We start from the raw sequence: 27,745 nt of genomic DNA on the forward strand, positions 1-27,745 counted from the left end.
AACTATCTGAGGGCTAGGAAGTGGCTTAGTAGGTAAAGCACCTGCTGAGCAAGTGCGAGGACTTGAGTTCGATTCCTAGAACCTGCATTTAAAAAAAAATACATGACCTGGAGAGGTAGAAACAGAGTGGAGGATCTTTTAGACTTGCCCAGGCTGTTAACAATCTCCAGTTCAGTGAGTGACAGTGCCTTAGAAAACAAGCTGATGGTGACTGATGTGTGATAGTCAAAGCCATCCTCCTGCTTCTACCTGTGTGTATGTGTGTGCACGTATGTGTAAACACACATGCACAGAACTGACTATCGGAGGCAGCAATGATGTCTGTGCAAGCCAGATTGCCTGTTTTTGCAATGCTATCCCAGGTCAGAAGAGACTGGGGAGGAGGGATCCTGTTCCTCGGATCACTCCTCAGCGTAGTCGTGACAATAAATGAGTCACAAGTCTCCCCATCTCCAGGCCGTGGGCGTATGTCACTGAGCTTAATTACCAAGCCCTCAGATGCGGTCAGCAGCCAGTGGTACCCACCTCCGCGGGGGGGGGGGGGGGAGGGTGTCTATTCTGACACACAGCAGAGACACACGCACCTGCGTGACAGGGCTGTCCAACGCTGGCTGCCTCAGCCTGAGGAAACCCTGCATCAGATGGTATCAGATCTCTGGTCTTCTCTCTCACTTCCTTCTGTGGATCCTCAGCTTGGCCGACACCCACGGTGCTTGGTAGAGACGGCTTTGTCGTGTTGCGGCTGCAAGCCCACGCATTCTAGAGGCCTTCTGGTTTCAAGCATGCACCCCATACATACAGTGGTCTTGGCTTAGCATTTCTTAAGTGGGGCTTGTTAATTAGAGTGGCTCTATCGGAGCTCGGTTTAAATGGAATGGTGCTGACTTCCCTGAGTAGACAACCCTGGTCCCCTCTTGTGTCTCCTGTCACACATCAGTCACCATCAGCTTGTTTTCTGTGGTGACAGCTGCTGAAGGTACAGCAGCCCTGCTGACGCTGGGTACCTCTCCTCCTGTGTGGTTCCTACGCTTGTGGCTGTGCTGTAGCTGATTGAAATGGGCGCATCCCATTCACCATCAGTCTAGAATGTTCTTGCATATGGCCCAGCAGTTTAGTAGGATAAGGGTGAGCACTGAGTACTTGCCCGCATTGTCCCCGGGTGCTACAACGGATGCACATCAGGACTGCATGCATGCTCGGCTCCAGCCCATGCAGCTTACGCAGCATTAAAGTTACAGCCACAGTGTCCCTTCTCATGCCTGCTCTGGGCTTCTTGGAGGGTGAGCGATGTGCTTACAGTGACACATTTAGAATGTGTATTGCTGTGCCACGGAGCCTGCTCAGGCTTGAACCAGCTTCTTCCCTCTTCATTCCTATCTGGCCCTGGCCAGGCTCTTCATCTAAGCTCTTTTTTTTTTTTTTGGCTGGTCTATTGGTTATTTCCCATCACCTCTTTCTGTGGCAGATACCTCGCCATGGGGACTCAGGGTCATAAAGTGGCCCTAAGCACCAGTTCATGACTGGACTGATCCGGAGACATGGCAGTAGGAAGAAGAGAAGGTGACACGTCTTTCTCTTTGCCCGGGGCTGTCTTGGAGCGGTGTCTCTAAATTAGACAGTCTGCTCCCTACCCCACCCCACCCTCCACAACACCAATTGTAGCCACCGGACCCAGTGAAATGGGATTTAATAAGGGAAATAAGCTGGACCTTTCTACAGCTGCTAAAAGACTGGATGGATGGCACAGCCTTGGCCCCCCTCTGCACCGAAAGCAGCTCTATGTTCTCAGGACATCATGGCACAGGCCTCCTGTTCCATTCTGCAACTGGGATATGCATGGCTTAGATAGATGGAAGACAGGATCCTACCTGGCTGAGGGCCCATAATTAGCACCAGGCCTCGATCTAGTCTCTAAACTAGAACACCATCCCCCAAGCTCTGCTTTATCTCACCATGCCCTTTTCCTTCTCTTCCAGGAAGATGAACTGAAGGCTGCCGTGAGGAGGGAACATCGCCTGAGGGCCCCTGGAAAGGCCTTCCCTCGAGGGCCCGGCAGCATGACCAGGTAATAATGCCACTTTTAACCCACCTTGGGATCCCTCTGAAGGGGAGGAAGGAGTCACAGGGAAGGGAGGGCCTGTGGGATGGACAGACTCTAGCGAGCCTAATTGGCCTGTGATCTCAGCCTGCTGAAGCACCCAGGGGCGTCTCTCAAACCAGAATGCAATGGTCCATCCTAGTTTCTGCTGGTCCTCCATCTCTCCCCTCCTCACCTATGCCGTGGGGATGCTGGCCAGGCCCCAGCTCTCCACCTGGTTTCTATAGCTCTTGGAATTCATGCCAGGCGACCGTTTTTTTTTTTTTTTTTCTTACTGAGATGCAAAATGGTTTCTTAATTAGCCTCCCTACCTCCCTGCCTGTCATCCTGCCATGATCCTCATAGCAGATGGAGAGCTCTTGGCTTCTTCAAAGCACTCCCTCCTCTGCCTCCCATAAATACATGGCATCCTGGTGACCTTGTATGACCTTGGTATCTGGCACTCCACCTCATTCACCAAGCTTCAGCCACCCCAACTTTTTTTTTTTAACTTAGAACCTCAATCTGGTCCCAGCTCCAAATGGCTTCTCAGCTAAGAAGGCACTCACTTTCTCCTTTTCCCAAAGCCCCAGCCACTGAGGCCCCGAGCTCTTCCCACAAAGCTGCCTGCCACCATCAGCCTGAAAAAGCTCACCTTGACTCTCCTTCTATGGGACCTTGTCTCACCTGGGTTTTTAAATGCCCTTTAGTCTGTCAGTCCTTTCTCAGTTTGTGACATACCATCACTGCTGTGTCTGTCTGTCTCCTCTGATCTGGTCTTGGCTGTTGCCTCCTCCATTGCTGAGCCTCCAGCCTGTGGAATGCAAAGATTTCTTTTTTAAAAAATATATTTTATTGATTTATTCATATTACATCTCAATTGTTATCCCATCCCTTGTATCCTCCCATTCCTCCCTCCCTCCCATTTTCCCCTTACTCCCCTCCCCTATGACTGTGACTGAGGGGGACCTCCTCCCCCTGTATATGCTCATAGGGTATCAAGTCTCTTCTTGGTAGCCTGCTATCCTTCCTCTGAGTGCCACCAGGCCTCCCCATCCAGGGGACGTGGTCAAATATGGGGCACCAGAGTTTGTGTGAAAATCAGACCCCACTCTCCACTCAACTGTGAAGAATGTCCTGTCCATTGGGTAGATCTGGGTAGGGGTTCGAAGTTTACTGCATGTATTGTCCTTGGCTGGTGCCATAGTTTGAGCAGGACCCCTGAGCCCAGATCTGCCCATCATTATATTCTTCTTGTAAGTTTCTAGGACCCTCTGCATCTTTCTATTTCCCCATTCTCCCATGATTCTCTCACCTGGAGTCCCAATAGGGTGTCCTCCCCTCTGTCCCACTTTCCTGATAAGTGAAGACATTCATGGGACATGCCCCTTGGGCTAGTGTCCAGATATAAGTGAGTATATACCAGTTCTGGTATATACTCTTTCTGCTTCTGGGTTAACTCCCTCATTATGATCATTTCTAGTTCAATTCATTTGTCCACAAATTTCAGGAATTTCTTGTTTTTAATAGCTAAGTAGTATTCCATAGTGTAAATGTACCACAGTTTCTTTATTCATTCTTCTACTGAGGGACACTTAGGCTGTTTCCATGTTCTGGCTATTATGAATAAGGCTGCTATGAACATGGTTGAGCAAATTTTCTTGTTGTGTGGTGGAGCATCTTCTGGGTATATTCCAAGGAGTAGAATAGCTGGGTCTTGAGGAAGCCCTAGTCCCAATTTTCTGATATAGCACCAGATAGATTTCCAAAGTGGCTGTACTAGTTTGCATTCCCACCAGCAATGAAGGAGTGTTCCTCTCTCTCCACATCCTCACCAGCATGTGCTGTCACTTGAATTTTTGATCTTTGCCATTCTGATGGGTGTAAGATGGAATCTCAGAGTTGTTTTGATTTGCATTTCCCTGATGACTAAGGAGAGTGAGCATTTCTTTAAGTGTTTCTCAGCCATTCAATATTCTTCTGTTGAGAATTCTCTGTTTACTTCTGAGCCCCATTTCTCAATTGGGTTATTTGGTCTGGTGGCATTTAATTTCTTGAGTTCTTTATATATTTTGGATATTAGATCTTTGTCAGATGTAGGGTTGGTGAGGATCTTTTCCCAGTCTGTCGGCTGTTGTAGTTCTGTTGACAGTGTCTCCTGCCTTACGGAAGCTTCTCAGCCTCATGAGGTCCCATTTATTAATTGTTGGCCTTAAGGCCTGGGCTGTTGGTGTTCTGTTCAGGAAGTTGTCGCTTGTGCCAATGTGTTCCAGGCTCTTCCCCACTTTTTCTTCTAACGGACTTAGTGCCTCTGGTTTTACGTAAAGATTTCTTCAGTGTTGGTTACATAGAGAATTAGTGCTTTGGGGTTTTTGTTTTTCAGAGTGACTGTTTCACTATGCATATCAGATGGTTCTAGAACTTACTATATGCCCCCTGCTTTAGCCTCCTGAGATACGGAATGACAGGCCTGCACCACAAGGGCAGGCTTTTAAAATTCTTTGTTTTTTTTTTTTTCAGTTTGGGTGAACTGGGCCTTGGATACATTAGGCAAGAGCTCTAACTACAGAGCCACACCCCCAGGAGCCACACCCCAAATCCCAATGGTGGTTTTGAGCAGCTGATTTCACAGTTTCATGTGACTATTTGACACAGAGTAGCTAAACTCTTAACTGTTTGACCTTCATGTTCTAACCTTTCTTTCCACGTAGTTATCTTTTTTAAAATGTGGTTTTTGGATTAAGGATATAGCTCTATGGTGGAGCACTTGTCCTGTATGTAAAAGGCCCTCAGAACAACAGCAGCAAAAAGTCTGGGACCAGAGAGATGCCCCAGGGATTAAAAGCATGAACTGAGTGACGACCTGAGTTCCATTCACAGCATTGATGATCTATGTCTCACTCCCTGCCTGTAACTCCAGCTCCAGAGGATATGTCGCCCCCTCCTGGTCATGATGGACATTGCACTCACATGTACAACTTCCCTACACTCATAAACACATAATTAAAAATAAAATCTTTAAAGTGTTGGGGGTTTTCCTCTCTGAAGAAACTGCAGTGTCAACAAGAGTAAGGATCCTTGTATTGCTGGTGAGGACTGGCCATCCAGTGAGGAATGTAGGCTGGTGGGCGGGGGGGGGGGGTCCCTCCAGAATTTAGCAAGGACTGCATATGATCCAGCAATCCCACATGGGTTCTGTGTTTCCCTTAATGGCTGTTGTGATTAAAAAAAAAATACTCTGACAAAAAAACAGCTTAAAGAGAGAGGGTTTGTTTTATAGTCTACTGCTGTAGGGGAAGTCACAGTGGCAGGAGTCCAAGGCAGCTGGTCACATTGCGTCCACAGTAAAGAAGCAGCAAGCAAGAGATTGTACCCACTTTCTCCACCTTACACAGTCCAGGATCTGCCCAGGAAATAGTCTTAGCTGTCATAGAGATGGCTCTTCCTACATCAGTTAACTAAATCAGATTATCCCCCACAGGCATGCTCAGAGGCCAGTCTCACCAATGAGTCTAGATTCTGTCAGGTTGCCAGTTAACGCTATCCCAGGGTGTGTAGCCAAACAGATCAAAAGTAGGGTGAGGCTATGGCATAGATTTATAGTGGCCCAAAGCCGGAAGGAATCCAGTGTATCCCTTGATGGGGAATAGACACACATAGAATTCACAGGCAACCCAGCTTGAGTTCTCCCAAAGACCGGAAACGTCTGCTCTGCTGCCTTCTCTGCATGCCCTTCTCAACAGGCTTAGAGGTACTGAGTGAACGTACCTCCTCCCTCTTTCTGCCTTGCACGGGTGTCAGAGAAGCCTAGTGACTCACAGGGTACAGACGGTAACCGCATACTGTCAGGGGTGTGCCAGACCTTTCCCACTCGCTCCCATGCCAGCCTGACTCTGTCATTATCATCGGCAATGAGAGGCCATTTCAATACGAGCTATGGCCTGGTGGACCTTGGGGACATCAGGTGAAGCCAGCCACAAAAGGATGGATGATAAACAATCGAATTGTTTGTTTGTTTGTTTGTTTGTTTGCGTATTCACAGACTGGGCATGCGGCTACCACTGAGTCACACCCCACCCCACCCCTCTTTTTTACTTTTCGTCTTGAGGTGGGTTCTCATGTTGTACAAGGTGGCCTTGCCTTCGCTCTACCACCAGGCAGGCTTTGAGCCACAATCCCCTTACTAAGCTTCTTGACTAGCTGCCATTATAAGCCTGGCTTTGGTTGTACTTAAATGAAGTCCTTGGAGAAGTCAAATTTGAGACAGAAAATGGAGTGGTCCCTGGGGCCAGGAGAGCAGAGGTTGGGAGTCATCGTTTAAAGGGACAGAGTTCTGGACATGGGTGGCAGTCGCGGAGGTGGGTTGGGGGGGGGGGAGGAGGGACACACTTTTTTTTTAGTATCACTGAACTAGGGAACTTGAAAATAGTTAAGATGGTATCGTGGCTACGTTTAATCAAGTTTTAGAAATGAATGTGCTTTTCTGTTAGGGTCCTTTGCCCTGCTCCCCTCAGCCTCTGTTCTTCCAAGGAGCTCTGAGGAGAGACCCTAAGAAAAGTCAGGCACACGCACGCTAAGGACACACACAGGGAGCCTCAGTGACCTTTTTAGCCCTGGAGCCACAGTTTCAATTGGTGGCGCCGTTTGGTTTAAGCACGGAATACAGCATGATAGGGCTGGTGGGGAGCTAGGCGGTGGGATAGCTTTCTTCTTCCTTCTCAAGCCACTTGCCACCATGGGCGTGGGGGTGGTCCTGCGGGTTTCTGAGAAAACCAGCCTTGCTCCAGAACCAGGTGCAGTCCCAGCTCCGAGGCAGCCTCTTTGCCCAGCATCTGGGATGGACTTGACATTTCCTACCTCTGAAGACCAGGACTTACTTCAGCTTCATGTTTTCCTTAAGGCTGGAAATGTGTGGGTTCCTTCTCAGCATCCCCTTTTAGACAGGCTGTTGAGGAGAGGGCTGGAGAGATAGGTCAGAGCTTAAGGGTACTTAATGCTGTCTTAGAGGACCTGAGTTCAGTTCCCAGCTCCCATATCAGGCAGCTCACAAACACCTATAGCTCCAGGCTTCAAGGGACATCTGATATCTGAGGACATCTTTGGGTATATATTATGTGTATATTCCCTCACGCAGACAGACACACATACACTTAATTAAAGTTATAAAAAAACAATCTTTGGCTAGGCTTCTGGGTGCCGAGTGAGAGTACCTCCCCCTCTGCTCCGCAGGGGTGTCGGAGGAGCCTGGTGACTCACAGGGGGGCCCAGATAGGCATAGCAAGCTGCCAGAGATGGTCCCAGATCTGTCCCGCCCCCTTGCCAGCTGGGCTGGGCTCTGTTCTCTTCCCAGTTCTGGGTGAGCTGGCTTGCAGGCTTAGAGCCTTCCATGGGAGACAACAGCTCACCAGATTGCCCGTGGGCTGAGCATCTCGTGTCCTCAGGTAGCTGGGAAGAAGGGAGTCCCAGGGCAACAGTGAATGTTACCTCGGATGCACAGTAGGCAGGTGCTTGTCAATATAAACCTGATTCCCAGAAAGACTCGGGGTGGGGTCGCTCTAGATCTTTTTAAAAAATTATTGTCTGGAGTTGCAATCTGCTTTCTAGTAGACATCACGAAGAGAACAACATTAATTATGGATGCGAGGAGGTGTGTGGCCCCTTGCTCTCCCTAAGCTCGAGTAGAGCTGATAGATTCCGAGGGCCAGATGTGGTCCAGACTACTAAACACTGTATCAAAGTCTCTCTGGCGAACAGCCTTGCAGAGGAGCATCAAGCCCGGAAATCTGGGATGCAGTACAGAAAATGTGTTCAATGCCTTGAGGCTTGCAAAGTCACCCGTTTACTGATTTCACAAACTAATTCTAATTCCTTCATCGGCTGAGCTAGACAGTCTGTGAGCTGCCCCTGGGCAGGACAGCTGTCCCACGGCAGGTCAAGGTTTGAGGCTTCGTTTGCTTTGGGTAGCTATGGCTAGATGTTGTAAGCACCTCTCTGCCGGGTACCTTGTAGCTCCCTCTAGAATCAGCTGTGAACCCCGGAAATGTTTGAGCACATACCTGGAGACCAGCTTTGGCAATTGAGCTTTCTCTGATTGGTGGGGCAGCATACAGGCCTGGAGATGCCAAGCCCCCAAGCCACGTATTGTTATTTGTTAGTCTGTAGCTCAAGTTGAGCTGCAACCTGTAAGTCCAGTGACTGTGTTGGCAGGGTCTACAACCCACTGTACAATGCCAGTATGAAAAATGATAGCATTAGGTTAATTGAGAATATTATAGAAGTTTAGGAGGATGGCACACAGATATTTAGGACTTGGTAGGCTAAGCAAAAGAAAGCACATGCCCACTCCCAGTTTTTATTTCCCATTTTGGTCCCAGAGATACTTACAGAGACACATGCAAGGACCTCAGACATCTTATGCTTGGGACAAAAGAGATCTACATGACCTTGTCTTTGGCTATCTGGAGCCCACACTGTTTGTCCTGGAGAGGTCTCTTTGGGTGCGTTGTTACTTTGAGTACTTCTCTTTTGCAGGAAGCAGCTTGGCTCAGTTCCCAGGAGAACGTTCTAGGCTAAGTGCATCTCTGATGGCAACCTGGAGAGTTTTAAGGGGTGCTTTGTGGTGATAGTAATGTGGGCTGTGAGCCTCTCTCCTTTGTACAGACACACATCTGTCCTTCCCTCCATTGTTACTCACACTCCATCCCCCCCCCAACACACACACACAACTATGTGCTGGGCTCTGCTGGGACCTGTGAGCCTAAATGTTGCTGGTGTGCCCTGGGCTCTTGCCAGCCAGGCAACTTCTACTCAGTGAGCCCTGAGGTGGCATCAGGGTTCAAGGTGTTTGCATGTAGAGGCAACAGGTCTGCATCCCTCCTATAAAACCAACAGCCACTTCACAGAGACCTTTCCTGGCCTGTTGACTCCAGCATCCAGAAGCCGGGCCTCTGACTAAGGCAGTGTGTTCATGGATACTTACAAGAGGAGTGTCCTGGGTGGGGCTGCCAACTAGAGAGGGACCTGGATGCAGGTCCTGCCCTGCCGAGCTGCACCCTACATGGATGTTGGCTTCTGGGACAAGGTGAGCACTGTATCTTCAGTGTAACTGCAAGAGGTCCAACCAGAGCCTTAAAAAAAACAACAACAACACTGTTTTGTGCTCACAACTGTCCTTGTCTCTGGACTCCACTGAGGATTATGGACATGAGTCTCTGAGTCCCAGTTGTAGGATGAAGCAGAGTCCTAGCCCTTGGTAAATACAATGGAGGAAACTGTGCCAGAGTCCATATGAAGAACGGGTGGTTATAGGACAGAGAGCCAACAGCTGTGAGGTGCGAGTTGGGGGTGCGTTGGGAGTTGGAGTGTGGCCTTCAGACACAGAACAATGGGTGTTAGGCTCAGCAGGACCCAGCTGGGGCCAGAGCCACACCTGAGAGCAGAACCCCACCTGGGGAATAGGCTGTATTTCCATCAGTATTAGATCTAGAATAACTGTCCCCACAAGGTCTGACATAAATAGGTAGCTGTCTGGGGTCAAGCTGAAGCAACGTGGGATGCTGTCTGGCGACAGTTAACAATGACATTGCAGCAGGAGCCGGCTTCCACGCAGGATCATCACCCACATTGTAAAAGGCCTGTAGAAAAGCAGTATGGTGAACTGGGAGTGTGTAGACGCAAGTGGCGGGATGAGGGTTCCGTTAGCCTCTGTGGGCAGGGCAGCCTGTCACCAGAGGGGCCCTGCTCAAGAACAGAGCTGGACCGGGATAGGAGTGGTGCAGGATGGGTAGGTACATCATGGTAGGTAACGGAGCCCCTAAGTGCAAAAGATCCGAGGTGGGATTGAGCTTGATTTGTTTAGGGAAGAGAGGCCAGGGTATCCTCAACATGTAGCCAGGCCAGCAGAAGACAGGTAGACACAGGAGAGGTTCATAGACCTGAAGAGTTTGGATTTTATTTTTATTTCCATGGAAACTGCAAGAAATTTCTAGAAGGGAGAAGCAGGGCTTGAAAATAACTGCAGAAAGCTATATTGGGCTCCAGATGAGACCAGATCCTGGGTGCTCGGAGCCCCTCCCCCTGACTCTCTTGACAAATGGGACCCTGAGGTATGACAGCTCCCACCAAACGTGTGGCCCCGGGGTTGAGGTTCAAGAGTGAGAACCATTTGACTGAAATAAACCATGACATCTTCTTCCAAGTTTGCTGCCGGAAGCCTCAGGTGGCAGCAAGATGACTTGCGTGAGCTTCTGCATACCAGACACCCTCATGACCCAACCCCCACCCCGTAGCATCCTCTGCAACCTCCAGGGGTGCCACGTGCCTGCCCCCTTTCTCTTGGAGTCAGGAAAACTGTCTAGTTAAATGCCTCATAGCTCACAGAGAGTCTGAGACAAAGAGGGCTTCGGAGGCGGGAAGCCCGTCTTTGTGACAGACTGCTCTAACATTCAGGGAGGAATGGACGGAGCTAGAAGTCTGCCTTTGGGGTGGAGAATGTTGTTTCCTCCTAAGAATTAATAGGAGCTCCATGCAGGGACTTCTCTCATCACTGGCACACCCTGACCTGCTTTAGAGAAACCACGAGAGACAGAGAAAAGGGTGTATGTGCGCCATTTTTATCCAATGTCAATACTGGGCCAAAGTTTTAGGTAGAAGAATTAGTGCTTCCAGTCTGAGCAACACTTTCTTACCTGTTAGGGTTCTCATGGTATAAGGGATAGAAAATGATTCTTGTTTGTCCAAGTTAACTTTGATAGAAAACATAGGTGCTCAACCCTTTTCCCTCTGTATATCTTCACCCTGTGTCCTTGTCATTAATTTCATCCAAGACCTGTTCTTCATTTATGGTGGCAAACTACATAGTAGTTTTAGCTCTTACTCTCAATTCCCCATATCCACTGGGAAGAGAGTCTCCTTTTTTTCTCCAGCTTCTCACACAAGGGGCGTAGGACTTCCCTAGCCTATTACTGTATCTTGGGACAGAGTATTGGCTATATACCAGGACTGGGTCTCATTCCAAGTTTGAACCATCACTATGGGTGTGATGAAGATGGGGGACAGCAGGAGGGATGTCACTTCTGGTTGCAAGGTGGCACTGCCTTGTACAAACAGGCCCCAGGAACTCTGTCCGGAGGAATTCAAGGCTTTTTACTGCTCCAGACAGTATTGAACAGGCACCGGAGGGGACCAGCTTGCTGCCTATTCCCATCCTGGGCAGATCCTAATGGCCATCTTGTCTCCTGTCTTTCTCCTCACAGGTAAAGGCAGAACATGCCTGGCTCTCCGCGGTGACCTGAGCGGGAAACTCGATTCACCGTGAAGGAGAAACGCCAGCTCCAAGCCAAACTGGAGAACTTGGAACAAGTCCTGAAGGTAGGACAGTTTCATGTTCCATGATGACCCTTCTGCAGCCAGCAGTGGGATGGGAGGGGGTGGGGGTGGGGGTAGCTATTGTCGCAGATGGGAAGTAGGATGGAGCATCTCCAGCCCTACTGGCCTTTTGGTCGTTTGATTCTTTTTTTCTGGTGTGGCCCTCACAGGCGCTTTGAATTCAGAGCCAACTCATTTGGAGATTCACAAGAAATGTATGCTCAGTGGAGATATACTCAAGCAATTCTAGGCAACTGGCACCTCCTCTCTGGGTTTCTAGTTCAGGAGACTGTGGGGAGAGGGAGGGAGGGAGGGAAGGAAAGAGAGAGAGAGAGAGAGAGAGAGAGAGACAGAAAGAGACAGAGACAGAGACACAGAGACAGAGACAGAGATACAGAGAGAGACAGAGACAGAGAGACAGACACAGACAGACACAGACACAGAGAGACAGAGACAGAGACATACAGGGAGAGACAGACAGAGACGGAGATAGAGAGATAGAGAGACAGAGAGAGAGACAGAGAGACCCACATCAATCATTACATCATTGCCTCCACCCACTGCGCGCTCTTCAGGATACAAGCTTCCCACCACCTGGCTCACCTCCTTTTGTAACAAAGAAAGTGTCTGGCAGATTAACTAGAGGATGTCCAGAGCCCATTCATGACAGTGACCAGGAGGGACAGTTTAAACTGTCCATTCTCAGAAGCCCCCAGCAGTCACTTGGTGATGTCAAGGAGTTAGCCCACACTGGATGCTGGCAGTGCTGAGATTGGGCTGTCCCTAGACACCATCTGGACCAGCTAAGGAGCTAAAGTACCGGTTAGAGTAACAGTGGGCACCTGGGTCCCCCATACCACAGCCTCTAATGTTCGCATATGCGGTTCTTGGCTCTCTTCAAAGCAGAATTTTTGTGAAGCTGACCTGATCGAAACTGGAGTAGGTAGGAGGGTGAGGGAGGATGGACAGATGGACAGTGTTTTTGTAAGACTCCAGTGAGAATAACACAAAAATGGATTGGAGTCCCTTTTGTGGGTCAGGCTAGTCCAGTAGACCCCTCCTCCTCCTCCTTGGCCTGGCTCCCTCTTGATCCCTATACTCTTAAAATGGTGACTGGCTGGGGCTGGAGAGATGGCTCATCAGTGAAGACAAACGGCTGCCTTTGCAGAAGACCCAGGCTTGGAACCCAGCACCCATGCCGTGGCTCATAACTGTCCCTTAGCTCTAGTTCTAAGGGCATCTGGCACCCTCTCCTGGGCTCTCTGGTACCAAGCAAGCACACAGTACACATACATACATGCAAACAAAGCACAGCCCCATTAAAATAAAAATAAATAAATCTCAAAAAATATATTAAGTGGAAGCTGGCTCAGCCAGTGACGCGCTGTGCAAGCTTATGGACCTGGATCTGGGCCTGCAGCATCTGCATAAAAGCCCAGTGTGGCAGGCGCCTGAAACTCCTGAGTTGGAGGGTAAGGAGGGAAGTAAAGTGGGGTGGGGGTGGGGGTGGGGGTGGGGGTGGGTGTGGGGGTGGGTGCAGGTGCCTGGAGCTTTATGACCAATGGTCTAAATGAGTCAGGAAGCTCTAGATTGAGCCTTTCTCAGACAAATGAGCTGGAGGGCCCGAGAGGTGGCTCAGCAAGCAAGGGGCTTTGCCGCCAAGCCTGAAAGCCTGAGCTTGCTTCCTGTAAGCCACGTGGACAAAGGAGAGGATACTCAAAGGTTGTCCTTTCATACCCACACAGCATGTGCCCTCACCCACATACCACAGGCCTGCACACGCACACACACACCGAAATAATAATAAAAATAATAATGATAGCAACGACAGTATGAATAAATAAATATGAAGACGGCGGAGACGAGGAAGACAGAGCTTCATTCGGAGTCTAACTTGGCTCTAAGTATCCAGGGAGACCGGATATAAACAGAGATGCGGCCCATTCCACAATTCCTACTGTTTTGGAAAGATGAGCCGTTGTTTACCCAGGATGACAAGTCATGGAACCAGGACTAGATTTCCCTCACTTGAACCGTGCGAGAGAGATGCTGAGCACCGCGGGTGACTCTGAAAACATTGTCCCTTGCTCTGGGGACGTTCAAGTTAGGGTTCTGTGGCTGTGACAAACACCGTGACCAAAAGCAAGTTGAGAGGAAAGAATTTATTTCATTTTATGCTTCCAGATCACTGTCTCTTTGGGGGTGGGGGATGTCCGAGCAAGAGCTCAGGGCAGGTACCACAGAGGAACACCACTTACTGGCTCACTCTTTGGATTGTACTCAGCTAGCTTTCCTATTTGAACCAGGATGACCCGCCTAGGGGCGGCATTGCCCACATCATGGTGCCTCCTCCCATAACAAACAGTTAAGACAGTTCTCCTCACGTAGGGCCTGATCTGGGCCATCCCTCCGTTGAGACTCCTCCTCCTCAGATGACTCTTGAGCATGTTAAGCTGGCAGGGTATCATGTTTGGGAAAGGACAGTTAAAGGCAGCACCTGGCAGTTGAGGCTTCCTTTTGAACAGTGAGCAGGAAGACGTGGTGAGAACAGGTAAGCCCGGGTTGCCCCACACATAGGGAGAGTGCCAGAAGCATCTCCACGGTAGAAAGTTGAGAAGGGAACCTATGATGTCCCCACTCCTAGAGCCCATGCCATTTAAAACACCATGAGATGCTGTCTACTTTCCTTTGGAGGCAGTAGCTGGTTTAAGAAGACTGTGCTCTCCTACCCTATCTTTCTGGGAATGCTGGGGTCGCAGGGGTCCTTGTGAGAGGGCTAGAGCTATCACGGTGCTTCTGAATGGGATCCACACAGCGAGCTTTCTTAGTGGTATCATGGCCTGTGAGGGTACGTACTGTGTGGCCACCAGGTAGTGACCATCACCCGCCCCACACACACACACCTATATATACTTCAATAGCAGGCTGACCTGAACATTGAACACATAGTCTCCGTTGGTGATGGTGCTCTGAAGAAAAGCAATGGGATGCATCTTAGAAACGTGCCTGGGATAGTCCTCAAAAGAGGAGGGATGTTTCCCAGTAAAGCAAGGGGGGAGGGGTATTGTCACTATCAACAGACTATCACTCCCATGCAGAAACTCGGGGAGCCTGGGAAGTTTAGATTTTGTCCTCAGAATCTTGGGGTACCTAGTCCGCTTCTTACTATTACAGTGGCACCATGGGATACGCAGGCTTGGTGGCTTAAAACGGTAGCCATTTGTTCTTTCTTTTTAGTCCAGGTGGGTGAAACTGTTCTCAGTGTGACTAGGCTTGGCTGGAGGTCTCAGTGTCCAGCTAAGGCTGTCACGCTTGTCTGGAGGCAGCTGGACACAGCTGGGCTAGACTGCTGTGCTCTGATGACTACCTAAGTCTTAGCTAGCTCCTGGCTGGCTGTCCTCCAGCTATGTGTGAGGTCTAGCCAGTGACACGGAGGGTTAAACAGAGGAGGAGCAGGCATGTCCCCATAGGGATCAGCTTGAATCTGGCACAAGGTTCTGACACCATATTCTGGAGGCCAAAGCAGGTTCCAGGCTGGCAAGGCCCCAAAGGGTAGAGCGGACAGCCCATCACCAGGTGCGCAGGCGCAGTGGGATCGGAGCACCGCCAATAACTGTTTATCACTTCTGTTCCTGAGGGCTGCGTGCGTGGACCCAAGCTCTATCTGATGTTAGTTGGACAAAATAGCAGGGATCAGGATGATGGGCAGTCCAGACAGGAAATGGCAGCAGTGCCTACCAGGGTGAGAGGAGGTCACGTTCTCAATGTGAGTTCAAGGTGGAGGCCACGGGAGCTGTTGATGGCTGGAGGTAGCAACAGGATTCAGGATGGTGTGGAGCTTGGGCATGGGTTTTAGCTGAGCTTAGGGGCCATGCCCTGTGACAGGAACACTGAGGATGGACTTGTCAATCGCTTTGTGTTGGATGCAGTTCATGGTGACCACGGGATCCTCAGTGCAGAGGACGCTAGGCTCACACTTGGATATCCTCACCACTGGGAAACAGCTGCACTCACTGCTGGGTGGAGCATAAGCGGGAACTGACCCAAGGGGGAACATCAGTGCCTGATGCTGATGCCACCCTGATGGCAAGCAGGGATGGGCATTTGCATCCGTCAATGTGAGGGATGGGCATTTGCATCCGTCAATGTGACTCGCCATCCAGGTGTCTGGTGGTCACGGTTGTCAGAATTCACTGACCTTAGCAGCTCACACTGCCTTCCAAGTGTGATGGTGCAGACGTGATGGTCCATATGTGAAGGATGCCTGTCTTACATTTTATTGTTTGACATCAGACTATGGTTAGTTGTGCCAATGGCCACAGTCACACACTGGCTTTTCTGTTTCTAAACACTGCCATGCCACTCGTATCAACCCTGATCATTTCATTGAGCTGGAGACACTAGATGCTGCTTCCCTGATGGCTCCTGATTGACTGGTGAAGGAAACAAGAAAACTAAGACCCAGAGAAATGTGTCCCTTACATCAGAGCGTATAGCTGGCTAGTGTGCTATATGTGGCACTCGGAGGCAATCTGGCTGACTTTGCCTCTCCCTTTGCCCCCAGCCCCTATTCCTGGCCTCTGTATCTGGGCCCGGGGGTTGGGAACCACTGATGTAGGATGTGAATTGTACTGAGAGGAGCTTTTCCATACTTGTGAGGGATGGTTGCACAATCCCTGGTTTTCAAATGGAATTAGAGAGACGTGGCTGGCGAAGCACAGAGATTTCATTTTAATTCTCGCGCCTTATTTATTTACTTTGCGTGCATAGTGTATGTTTGTATGTGTCTGAACTCGTGTGTCACGGGGAGTATGTGGAAGTCAGAGGGACGATCCGGTGGGAGCTGATTCTCTCCTTCTACCAGGGGCGGGTTTCAGAAATTGAATCCAGGTTATCAGTCCTAGTGGCAGGTGCCTGTATCTAACAAACCAGCCCAGCAGCCCACAAGGAGACTATTTTTGTTGTTGTTGGTGGTGGTGGTGTTTTTTTGTTTTGTTTTGTTTTTCGAAACAGGGTTTCTCTGTGTAGCCTTGGCTGTCCTAGACTCGCTTTGTAGACCAGGCTGGCCTTGAACTCACAGGGATCCTCCTACCTCTGCCTCCCGAGTGCTGGGATTAAAGGTGTGCGCCACCACTGCCCGGCCACATGGAGACTCTTGAGGGCCCCTATCTACTTCCTCCCAGCCCTGCCCCCTGCCTCCTCATTTGAGACACTAAGCTACTTTTGGTGAAAATAGATTTCAGTCTCTGGAACCCTCGTGACTCACATTGGGGTGAACAAATCTGATGTACAGATGGGACAGGAAGTCATGCACACTGAACACAAACAGCCTGCCGTACCCCCTCTCATGTCTGGAGATGCAGACTCAGAACCTGTGCACACATACTCATGTACACACACACACACACACACACACACACACACACACAGCACACTCTTCCCTTGCCCCCTCCCCCCTGTTACCACTATGGTATAACAGAGTCCTCAACGTGGCTTTCCAAACCACCGCACTGAAGACCTGCCAAGGGTGGCTGTGCTTCCTTCATTATCTCTGCTCAGTCAGGGCAGTCCGCAGCACAGGAACACACACCTCTGATTCCCCAGAGGAGGAGGGGAGGGATTAGCTCAGCTAGCTCTGTGTCTGCTCCTCAGGGCAGCCATACTTCTTCAGGAGGTCGCCCTTGACATTTGGAGGCAACTTAGGCACCGCTGTTAATCCTGACAACCAGCTATAAATATCATTGCTTCAAAAATAAATCCAGCCACAGGCAGGCTGGAAACTGGTGAGTTCCCCCCCCCCCCAATGGTGTAATCGGTGTTGCTTTAGCATGGTAAGGCTCTCTTGCTATGTAGCACAAGGCCCTGGGAGCCAGGCATGGCACTGGATAGATAGTGGGTTGGGAGAACCAGGCTTTTTTGGTTGCCCTGTTGCCCTGCAAGAGGTCTTGTACCATGTATGTGCAAGGACAGTATCATTGTGACCATGTGGACACTGTACTAGTTAGTCCTCTACTGCTGTGATAGAATACAATAACCAAGGAATATTATAGACGGAAGAGTTTGCTTGAGCTTATGGTTCCAAAGGGTTTAAGATTCCACGACGGCTGCAGGGGCAGAAGTCGAGCACTGTCATCTTGGAATCCAGGCATGAAGCAGAGAAACCAAACTCAAAATGACGAGCCCACCTCTGATGACATAATTCCTCCACAAGGCCACACCCCGAGCCTTCCCAAACAGTGACACCAACCGAGGACCCCGTATTCAGATGCCTGAGACTGTGTGGGGGCATCTCATTTAAACCACCACGGGTGCCGTGTGTGAGAGAGCGAGAGCCAGCCTTTGGCAAGATTTCATGGCCACCAATCTGGCCACTCTGCATGTTCCAAGCTGTGTGACCCGAGGAGTAGGAGGAGATGCTTGGTGGCCTAAGAGACCGGGAAGGAGGGTGGAAATGAGTCTGTGGCACTTTGGGGCATTTCACAATATGGTAGGACCCACAGGAGACTCACAAAATGGAGGACCTTTAAAAATAGAATAGAATATCAGGCCAGGGGACTAGAATTGGTTCAAATCATGCTCTGGCTACTGGGCTTCCTGTATCAGCTATTATTCATGTTGCTGTGATAAAAAAAAATATCTGAGGAAGCAGCTTAAAGGAGGAAGGTTCATGTTGGCTCGTGGTCTGAGGGGTCCACAGTCCGTTATGGTGGGAAGTCATGGTGGTAGGCGACCGTATGGAGGCAGGAGTTTGCTGCTGAAGTTCCTTACCTCCTCACATCTCGGTAGAGAGGGGAACAGAGGTGGTGAACACTGGTGCTCGGCTTAACTTCTCCTGTAGCCTAGCCTGGCCTCCAGCTTACTATGTATCTGAGGGTTACCTTGCATTTCCAATCCTCATGCGTCTGCCTCGTGGGTGTTGGAGTTGAAGATGTGTAGCATCACACCCAGTTTGTACAATGCAGAGGACTGAACCCAGTGTTCCACGCATGCTACAAACTCAGCCTTAACTTCTCAATTTTACATTTTTTATTCAATGCAAGCTCCCCCCTCCCCAGCCCATGGGAGGGTGTTACCCACATTAAAAATGAGACCTTCCTTTGTCAATAAATTATCTCTAGAAATACCCTCAAAGTCATGCCCAGAGAGTGTCTCTTAGGAGACTGGAGATCCAGTTAAGAGTGAAGATAGGGCCAGCCAGAGATGGTGTGTGTTCCTCTCTGGTCCCGTACAGGTCATCAGGCCCAGCCCCACAGAGTTCTCTGTTCTTAGTCTAGCCATGTCCCTCCCTCCCAAGGCAGCGAGCCTAGAACGCACCAGCTGTGCGATGGACTGTGAGAGAGGACGGGAGGGAACCTGGGTTCCCCTCTTCCATGGTTCACTTGCAGCTTGTGATTCGCTGCATCTTTCCAAGGCAGGCGCAACCTGGGTGAGGTGGTGTCCTGCAGCATGGGTCATGACCGCCTCAGCCAGCTTGGAAAACAGACTCATTCTCTGTCCATCTGTCCACATCTCAACTGTCCCTCTGTCTGCCCCCCCCCTCTTTTGGTGTGTGTGTGTGCACGCGCGCATGCACACAGGCGCACGCCACAGCACGTGCATGGAGATCAGAGGACAACATTTGAGAGTCAGTTCCCTCCTGCCACCTTGTGGGAACCAGAGAATGAACTCAGGTCATCAGCTCTGCGTACAAGTGGCTCCTCTACCTGTGGCACCATCTTCCCTTCACCTTACCTTTTTGGAGTCAATGTCCCTGTTGAAGCCAGCACTCACTGATTTCATTAGATTGGCTGTCTAGTGAGCTTGGGGGACCCCCATGTCTCTGCTTCTCCAGTGTCACAGTTACAGATGTCCGTGACCACTGCCAGCTCTTTCTGTGGGTGCTGGGTATCTGAACTTAGTTCCGTAGGCTTGCGTGGCAGACACTTCACCCACTGGGCTATCTTTTAGCCGCTTCCCCCCCAACTCCTATATTTGGCTGAAACTTTTTGACACCCTCCGTGTCACTTGACACTCATTGAGCTGGGAAGCCATTTTCCAAGAGAAGTGTGAGGTGTGAGGGTGGCTCCTCCAGTGACAGGCGAGCTAGTGTGTGCCTGGTCACAGCAGTTGGGTCTCGAGGCCTCGATCCTCACTGATCCTTCATAGCCAAGTCTGTCATGGATTCCTCTCACCTGGTGACCACTGGTTAAATGTCAGTGCATGTGCACACACACGTGGAGGCACCTAGGGTGACTGGGGACACAAGGACCCTTCGACTTCCCTGGTGCCTTCATAGCAGGTGTAGTGTCGAAGAATGCTGGCAAAAGCTGTTCACGTGGAGAGGAGAGGATGGGGCTGTGGGCTTACAAGCGTGGCCCTGACTCCACTGTCATTCTGGCCAGTCACAAAAGCCAGGCTTTCCAGTCCAGTTGTGTGGTGTCACAGGTCAGAGGAGAAAAAAAAAATGGCATCAAATAAACACAAGCGGACGCTCAGTCATGTAGACACACCAGAAAACTCTGTGGGGCAGTGGGCATGGTGTGGGTTGAGATCTGGCAGTAGAGTGATGCTGGTATAGAAATAGACGTCACAGTGGCTAAGCTTGGTGTTTCGGGGCGGGCAGTGAGGAGCTCAGACAAGCAGCAAGGCAGGGCCCTGAGTTACCTGCCAGCTGTGGGACAGTTTAAACTTCTTCCAAGGTGGGTAGTGGCTGCTGTGCCCTTTATAGTGAGGGGGCAGGAGATGGCTTGACTGGGGCCTGTCTCTCAGGGACTGCTAAAGAAGGGGCCAGGCCTGCACTAAGGAGGTATCTGGTCATGGTCTGGGAGGGAAGGGGCTGGGTCTCACCTGGTGGCAGGTGCAGACCCCAGCAGGTATAGTGGAGGGCGGGATGGTAAAGAGGTCTTGGGCATTGAGTGATAGTGAAAGGAGACCAAGAATGACTCCCGGCTCCTTAGTTAGGGGGGCTGATGGCTTAGTGCTGGTATCTGCTGAGGTCTTCCAACGTCACGAAGAGAGAAATCGGGACTTGTCTCTGGGACAAGCTGAGGCTGGGTTTTGTGTCTGACTACTAGGGGCTCAGAAGTAACTGCTGGCAATAAATAGAGGGAGAAGATCCTTCTGGAAGCCAGGCATACATATGTGTGCCCCTTCATGTCTGTGTGTGTATAAATGTGTGTGTGCATGTGTGTGTCTCTATGTGCACGTGTGCACGTGTGTATGTGTGCGTGCATGTGGAGGCCAGAGGCTAGCCTTGGGTGTCCTTTTCAGGCTCTGTGGTAACTATTCTTCATTGTCAGTTTGGCTATATGTGGAATTATCTAAACCCCAGTGGCTGGGTATATCTGAGAATGATTTTTTTTTTCTTAATTAAATCATCTGTGGTGGGAAGATCCACTTTTAATCTGATCTTTTGAGGTAGAAAGACGCCTTTAGTCTGGGCCACACCTTCTTTTGGCAGCCTATAAACCTTCCTTTGGAAGAAGGAAGCTCTCTCTTTGCCTGCTTGCTCTCGCTCTCGCTGCCAAGTCCACTCCTTTAATGGCATCACGGGCCATTTCTTTGGTATTCTGGTGTACCCTGAAGACCAGCTGGGACACCTCGTGGACTGAGCAACTACTGGATTGTTGGACTTTTCCCTGGTAGACAGCTGTTATTAGACTAGCTGGACCACAGCCAGCAAGGCATTCTAATAAATCTCCTCTCTCTCTCTCTTTATATATATACATATAATATATATATATACACATATATACATATATATATGTGTGTATGTGTATGCTATAATATATAATTATATTATATATTATATAATGAATATATTATATAATGAATATATTATATATTCATTCTACTGGTTCTGTTCCTCTAGAGAACCCCAAGCAGTACAGGACTTGTCCACTTTTTGTTTGAGGCAGGGCCTCTGACTCTCTGATTAGTTTAGGCTGGCCAGCAAGCCCTAGGCATCTTCTTGTTTCTACTTCCCTAGTGCTGAGATTATAAGCAAACACCACTGTAGTTGGCTTTATATGTGAGTCCTGGGATTTGAACTCAAGTCCTTACACTTTTGAAGCAAGCACTTTGCTGCCAGAACCATCTCTCCAACGCCCTTATACCTTTCTGCCGGCACACTGCCTGGGGAAGATAAAAGTGACATACCTCCACCTGGTGCTAGGGCCCACATCAGCTTTGCCACTCCCAGCAGGAAGCCAGTGTGACTGTTTCCCCTGTAACCTCTGAGGACCTGCAGCCCCACATCTGGAGCCATGTCTGCATCGGGCTATTACATCTCCTGCGTCCTCTTGAGGAGTGTAGTCTCCTCCTCTCAGTAATCACTTCCTTCCCCGCACTAAATAAAGAGTGCCCAGTCTGCATTTAGCAGCGCCCACTTCCAAAATAAACAGAAGCACAGAAATTAGCTGGGATAATAGTGCAATTAAACAGTTGCAAGGCGGCTGCGGCACAGGGTCCCTGGCACAGGAGGATGCCCACGGCCCCCTCTTGGAGTTTGGAGATGGCCATGACAGTCAGAGATGAGCTAGCTTTGCATTTCAGTATTCTCAGATGGTGTCCAGGCTCCACTGTATTTTAGCTGTGTGGTGGTAAGCAACGAACTTGGCCTTTCTAAGTCTGCTGTAGAGTAGCAACCACAGCAACCCTGGACTTAGCATCAACTTGGTATGATGCTGGCATGTGGTTGGTCCAGCCTGTGTCTCACTCCCCATCCTTTTTACCAAGGGCACCATGGTCCCTTGCAGGGCTAGTGGCAGAGCCTCTGGTCACCTCACTGGTTGGTGTTTGGGGCTGCTGTGGGTTAGATGTGACATGTCCCTCATGGGATCATAGAACTTGGATGGCTGGTTCCCAGATGGCAGTACTGTTTTTGGAAGTTGCAGGACTGTTAAGTTCCACCGATTGGTAGAGGTATATCACTGCGGGCCTCGAAGGTTACAGTATCACCTCACTTCTGTTCTCTGCCTCGGCCCCTCCTCATTACACATAGAATCACGTGCTGCCTTGCCCTCCCCTTCAGGCTGGTCTGATGATTCAGGCTAAGCCCTCCCACCCTTATGTGTTCTATTGGGAGCTGGTGACTAATATGAGGGGGTCTCAAAGCTCCTCAGGAACCCGGAGAATTCTGCTGGTGTGCGATAGGGAGCCGCCATACCTCGTATCCTAAGAATGCATTGTGGCTTCCTGCTGCTGGTCAGGAAAATCACACTGCAGTGGAGGGATGTGATTAGAAATCCCCAGGCCTGGTTGGGCAGTGGTGGCATGTGCCTTTAATCCCAGCACTTTTGGGATCTCTTAGTTCAAGGCTACCCTGCTCTACAGAGAGAGTTCCAGGACAGACGGGGCTATGGAGAGAAACTCTGTCTCAAACCCCCGACCACCACCAACAAAACAAAACAAAAACAAAACCCTACAGACCCAAACTAGCAGCCACAGCCAGGCAGGGCCAACCAAACATATAAAGACTGACCAACAGGAGGACTCTATGCCAATATATTTGTTTCCCATCTCCTGCTGATCAGGGAGTCAGATGCGAAGGACTCAACAGGTCGCGAGGGGCCAGATGGCACACTCCCCGTGGGTCTCCTGTCCGTAGATTCAGTTGGTTATAAATGGCGATATCTAAAAGTGCATACCTGTACCAAAGAGTACAGCTCTTTCTCTTCTTTTTGTCCCCTTAACACAGTACTATTTACACAGCATCAGGTGTTCTGTGTCATCTAGAGATGATAGGAAGGATGCGGGGGAAGTGCGTGTCAACACTGTGCCTTGGTGTGTAGTGTAAGGGACCTGAGAAACTAGGGTTTTTGGTAGCCCTGAGGTTCTGGTAAAATCCGTAGGGTCCCTCCAGTGGCTGCCTGGTGGGCCCTGTCTTCAGCCAGACATAATGACCTAGCTCAGCCCCAGTGTGAGCAGGTTATGGTAACTGTCTTATGGGATTTTGTTCCTATCTTAGGGAGATCTGTTTTCCCAGCATCCTGAGTTTCTGTGGGCATTTCCATAGCAACAGCGAAACCATCACTTTTGTCTGCGGAGGTGCGGGATAATTACAGCTCTGGAGTTCCCTGGGAGTGACTTATGAGACAGTAGAGGGGACACAGAGGTCATGGTGCCTGAGCACTGCACCCAGGGAAGACTTCCTTTTTCCAGGCTGACAAACAGCCAGCTTTTGTACATCGAAAGAGAGGCTCAGCCCAGGGTGAAGGCTTGGCTTAGCGGTAGAGTGTGTGTGTATAATCTACCAGTGAGGGGTTAGGAGTGTGGCTTCGTGGTAGTGTGTGCCTAGAATTTACCAGTGAGGGACTTAATGGTAGAGAGCTTGCCCAGAAACCCTAAGTAAGGCCTAGGAGGCTTGACTCAGTGGTAGAGCACCTGCCTAGAATCCCCCAGTGAGGGGCTGGGGGTATGGCTCAGTGGTAGAGCACCTGCCTAGAATGCCCCAGTGAGGAGCTGGGGGTGTGGCTCAGTGGTAGAACACCTGCCTAGAATCCCCCAGTGAGGGGCTAGGGATGTGGCTCAGTGGTAGAGCACCTGCCTAGAATCCCCCAGTGAGGAGCTGCGGGTGTGGCTCAGTGGTAGAGCACCTGCCTAGAATGCCCCAGTGAGGAGCTGGGGGTGTGGCTCAGTGGTAGAGCACCTGCCTAGAATCCCCCAGTGAGGGGCTGGGGTGTGGCTCAGTGGTAGGACACCTACCTAGAGTCCCCCAGTGAGGGGCTGGGGGTGTGGCTCAGTAGTAGAGCACCTGCCTAGAATCCCCCAGTGAGGGGCTGGGGGTGTGGCTCAGTGGTAGAGCACCTGCCTGGAATCCCCCAGTGAGGGGCTGGTGATATGGCTCAGTGATAGAGCACCTGCCTAGAATCTCCCAGTGAGGGGCTGGTGGTATGGCTCAGTGGTAGAGCACCTGCCTAGAGTCCCCCAGTGAGGGGGCTTGGGATGTGGCTCAGTGGTAGATCATCTGCCTAGAATCTCCCAGTGAGGGGCTGAGGATGTAGCTCAGTGGTAGAGTGCCTGCCTAGAATCCCCCAGTGAGGGGCTGGGGTGTGGCTCAGTGGTAGAGCACCTGCCTAGAATCCCCCAGTGAGGGGCTGGGGTGTGGCTCAGTGGTAGAGCACCTGCCTAGAATCCCCCAGTGAGGGGCTAGGGATGTGGCTCAGTGGTAGATCACCTGCCTAGCATCCCCCAGTGAGGGGCTGCGGTGTGGTTCAGAGGTAGAGCACCTGCCTAGAATCCCCCAGTGAGGGGCTGAAGGTGCAAAGAGTGTAGTAGGATATGATTCCATCACCACTATGGCAAATAGGCTTCACAGTGTTTCTGAGGAGAATGGGTCTTTTGGTGCTGTGGGGTGGGGATCCTCAAGGAAATGTGTCACTTGCCTTCTCCCAGAAACATGATGTAGACTGAAACCCTTTAAACCTCTGACATCAGGGGATGGGGCGGGGGTAGCTTAGTTGGTAGGGTACATGTTGTCCTGCAGAGGCCCTGGATTCAACTGCAAGCAATGCAGAAGCCTAGTGTGATGGTTCACACCTACATCCTAGCACTGAGGAGTTGGAAGCAGGAAGATCATAAATTTAATGTCATCTTCAACTACGTAGTTCCAGGTCAGCCTGAGCTAGAGGCCTGACACCAAACTGTCATGGTGCCACATGCGTATTACATGGGTACTTTGGAAACTGAGGCAGGAGGATCACAAATTCATGGCCAGCCTGGCTACATAGGGAGATCCTGTCATCAATCAATAAATCCACCCAAAACCATCTAAATAAAGATAGTGAGAACAACACAACAACAGAACCCAAAGACCCGATAAAATGGCCAGATTGAAAATAAACTATAGGGGGCTGGAAAGATGGCTCAGTGGTTAAGAGCACTGGCTGTTCTTCCAGAGAAGCTACTGCGTTCAATTCCCAGCACCCACGTGGCAGCTCACACCTGTCTGTAACTCCAGTTCCAGGCCTTCTGACACCCTCCCACAGATGTACATGCAGCGAAGACACCAATGAACATAAAATAAAAATAAACTGTTCGGGCACAAGAGGACAGTAGCCTTGCTAGTTCTCGATCCCCGTGTGCCAAGGTGCCCCTTCATCATCATAACATGAATATATATTCATGACCTATAGAAAGATGTGTAGGAGGAGGGTAACAGGTCTGCAGGTCGATTGCAGATGGGAAAAGCATGTGTCCTTTTTCTGAGGGAGGCGGCTGGACTTGCTTCTGCCTCTGGTACCCAGGTGGTGCTTGTGTGGAAGCCTTTCTGCTTCAGATGGAACCTGGACTTATATGTAAAGGATTCGGACTTTTAAGGGGTTGGGCGATGGCTCAGTGGACAGAGTTCTTTCAAGTGCAAACGTGTGGACTCGAGTTCAGATCCTGAGCACCCAGAAAAAGCCAGGTATAGCTTGTACTCTCAGCCCTGAGAGCGGGGAGCAGAGACAGAGGGTCCTGGGGGACTTCCTGGCCAGATAGCTTAGCCAGTCAGTGAGTTCCAAGTTGATGAGAGACCTTGTCTCAAAAATAAGGTGGAGAGTGAGAGGGAGACACCCAGTGCAAGCCTCTGCCCTCTTAGGGTGCATGCAAGGGTGTGTGCAATTGCGTATATGTATGCATATATATATACACATAGACTATATTTTCTCTCTCTCTCTCTCTCTCTCTCTCTCTCTCTCTCTCTCTCTCTCTCTCTCTCTCTCAGCTTATAAAAAGGTGGTTGCAAGTGTCTCCTAATATAAAAAAGAAAGAAACAAAAATTAAACGTGAATGTTTTGTGCCCGGCAATCTCCATGCTGGGAAGCATCTCATATATGCGTGAGCATCTTCCTTACGCATGTGCAATTGTGGCCAAGCTGGTTGTTGGTCAAAGTGACAGTGCCTGGGTCCTGCAGCCTCTGTCATTCTTGTCGGTCCTCGTGACTGGGATCTTGGGGTGGGCTGGTGGTGATCAGACATCCAAGGTGAGTATCAGCCTCCTGAACCCTGAGGCTTTGAACTTGTCTTTCTAACGAGGGCGGCTGGGTGGTCTCCAGGTAAATGAGAACCTACCATCTCTGGGGGACATACTCAAAGGACGGAGCTGGTGGCGAGGGTAAAAACCTGGGGGCTCTGAGATTCTGTGGACTCTGCTGTTGCTCGTGGATAGATGTGCACTTTGCCTGTTGTGTGAGACCGTGCCTCAGTTTCCCCCCATGATCGAAAAGGGACAGTTATAGCATTGACCTCCAATGTTAGCAGAGGGTCATGTGATTTTTTTTTGCTGCAGGTACGAAGAAACTAGAAGCAGTGCAGGCTGGGCAGGAGCAGATAGGAGCCTTGTCTGGTGTTTGCAAAATACCTGAGCTAAAACCAGTGGGAGAGGAGCAAGCGCCTTCCCACGCCACACCCGGGGGAAGAGGAGGTTCCCTCTGCCTGAGCCGCCGCTCTGCCAGCTCTCCTGTGCTGTGACTATAGACAGCCAAAGCAGGGGAGGGTGCCTGGGGACCAGGGTTTCCCAATCTCTCTGCCTCCCTGTGAAGAAGCCTGGGAGAGGAGGCGGGTGTGTCGTGCCGCTCCTGGGGAGGTAGGGGTGGGGAGCAGAGAAAGCCTGCTTTACTGCAGTGCATGCTGGTGGGCAATGGTGCTCAGGGGCCTCCCTGTCCCCACAGCATATGCGAGAGGCTGCTGAACGGCGGCAACAGCTGGAGTTGGAGCATGAGCAAGCCCTGGCTATCCTCAATGCCAAGCAGCAAGAGATCCAACTTCTGCAGCAGGTGAGCCCGGGAGAGAGAGAGTGTGTGTGTGTCTGTCTGTCTGTCTGTCTGTCTGTCTGTCTGTCTGTCTGCTCGGCTGGGTGGGTGGGTGAAGTATGTTTATGAATATATGTATGCATATATTCTGGACCTGGGGAGGTGATTATAACTAGGCACTAGGCTGAGTCTTAGGGACTGCAAAGCCCCCTTTGTAGGCTTTTATTATACTCTGGGCCCTGGCTTCCCTTAAGCCCTACTCCAGGTTCTGTCTTGTAACACACAACAAGCCTTGCCAAGCTGTCCCATCGGGTGCCGGGCCGTAGCAGGAAGAGCATGTGGGAGCAGTTTCTGCAAGGGGTGTGTCTTGCTTCATCTTTGGGGAAGCAGGCTGCCTCACTGATTTCACGCCAGCCTGGGACAAGGCAAAGGCCAGGCCATTGCTGAGGCGTGTGTGCGATGGGGGGGGGGGGGGGGGAGGGATGGGGAGGGGCTGGGAACCTGTGCTCTGGCTGCGTGAGTTTGGCACATTCTTGTCATGACCTGTTATGACATCATTGAATGGAAGGATTTGGGTTCCTGGCTACTG

At 50.5% G+C, this 27,745-nt stretch overlaps 1 protein-coding gene across 13 annotated transcripts in view; it reads left to right on the forward strand.

The window, feature by feature from the left end:
- RIMBP2 (RIMS binding protein 2) overlaps nucleotides 1–27,745 on the forward strand; it is a 189,971-nt gene that overhangs the window by 102,122 nt on the left and 60,104 nt on the right. For all 13 annotated transcript variants that reach the window (XM_084762949.1, XM_084762954.1, XM_084762951.1 and 10 more), the window contains exons 3-5: nucleotides 1,977–2,065; nucleotides 11,332–11,446; nucleotides 27,076–27,180. In XM_084762949.1, coding sequence (XP_084619075.1) covers nucleotides 27,079–27,180 — 102 coding nt within the window. In that variant the 5' untranslated portion in view covers nucleotides 1,977–2,065; nucleotides 11,332–11,446; nucleotides 27,076–27,078. The remainder of the gene's footprint in view (nucleotides 1–1,976; nucleotides 2,066–11,331; nucleotides 11,447–27,075; nucleotides 27,181–27,745) is intronic.

This window comes from Acomys minous (genome assembly GCF_964271855.1).
Source record: "Acomys minous genome assembly, chromosome: 16".
NCBI lineage: Eukaryota > Metazoa > Chordata > Mammalia > Rodentia > Muridae > Acomys > Acomys minous.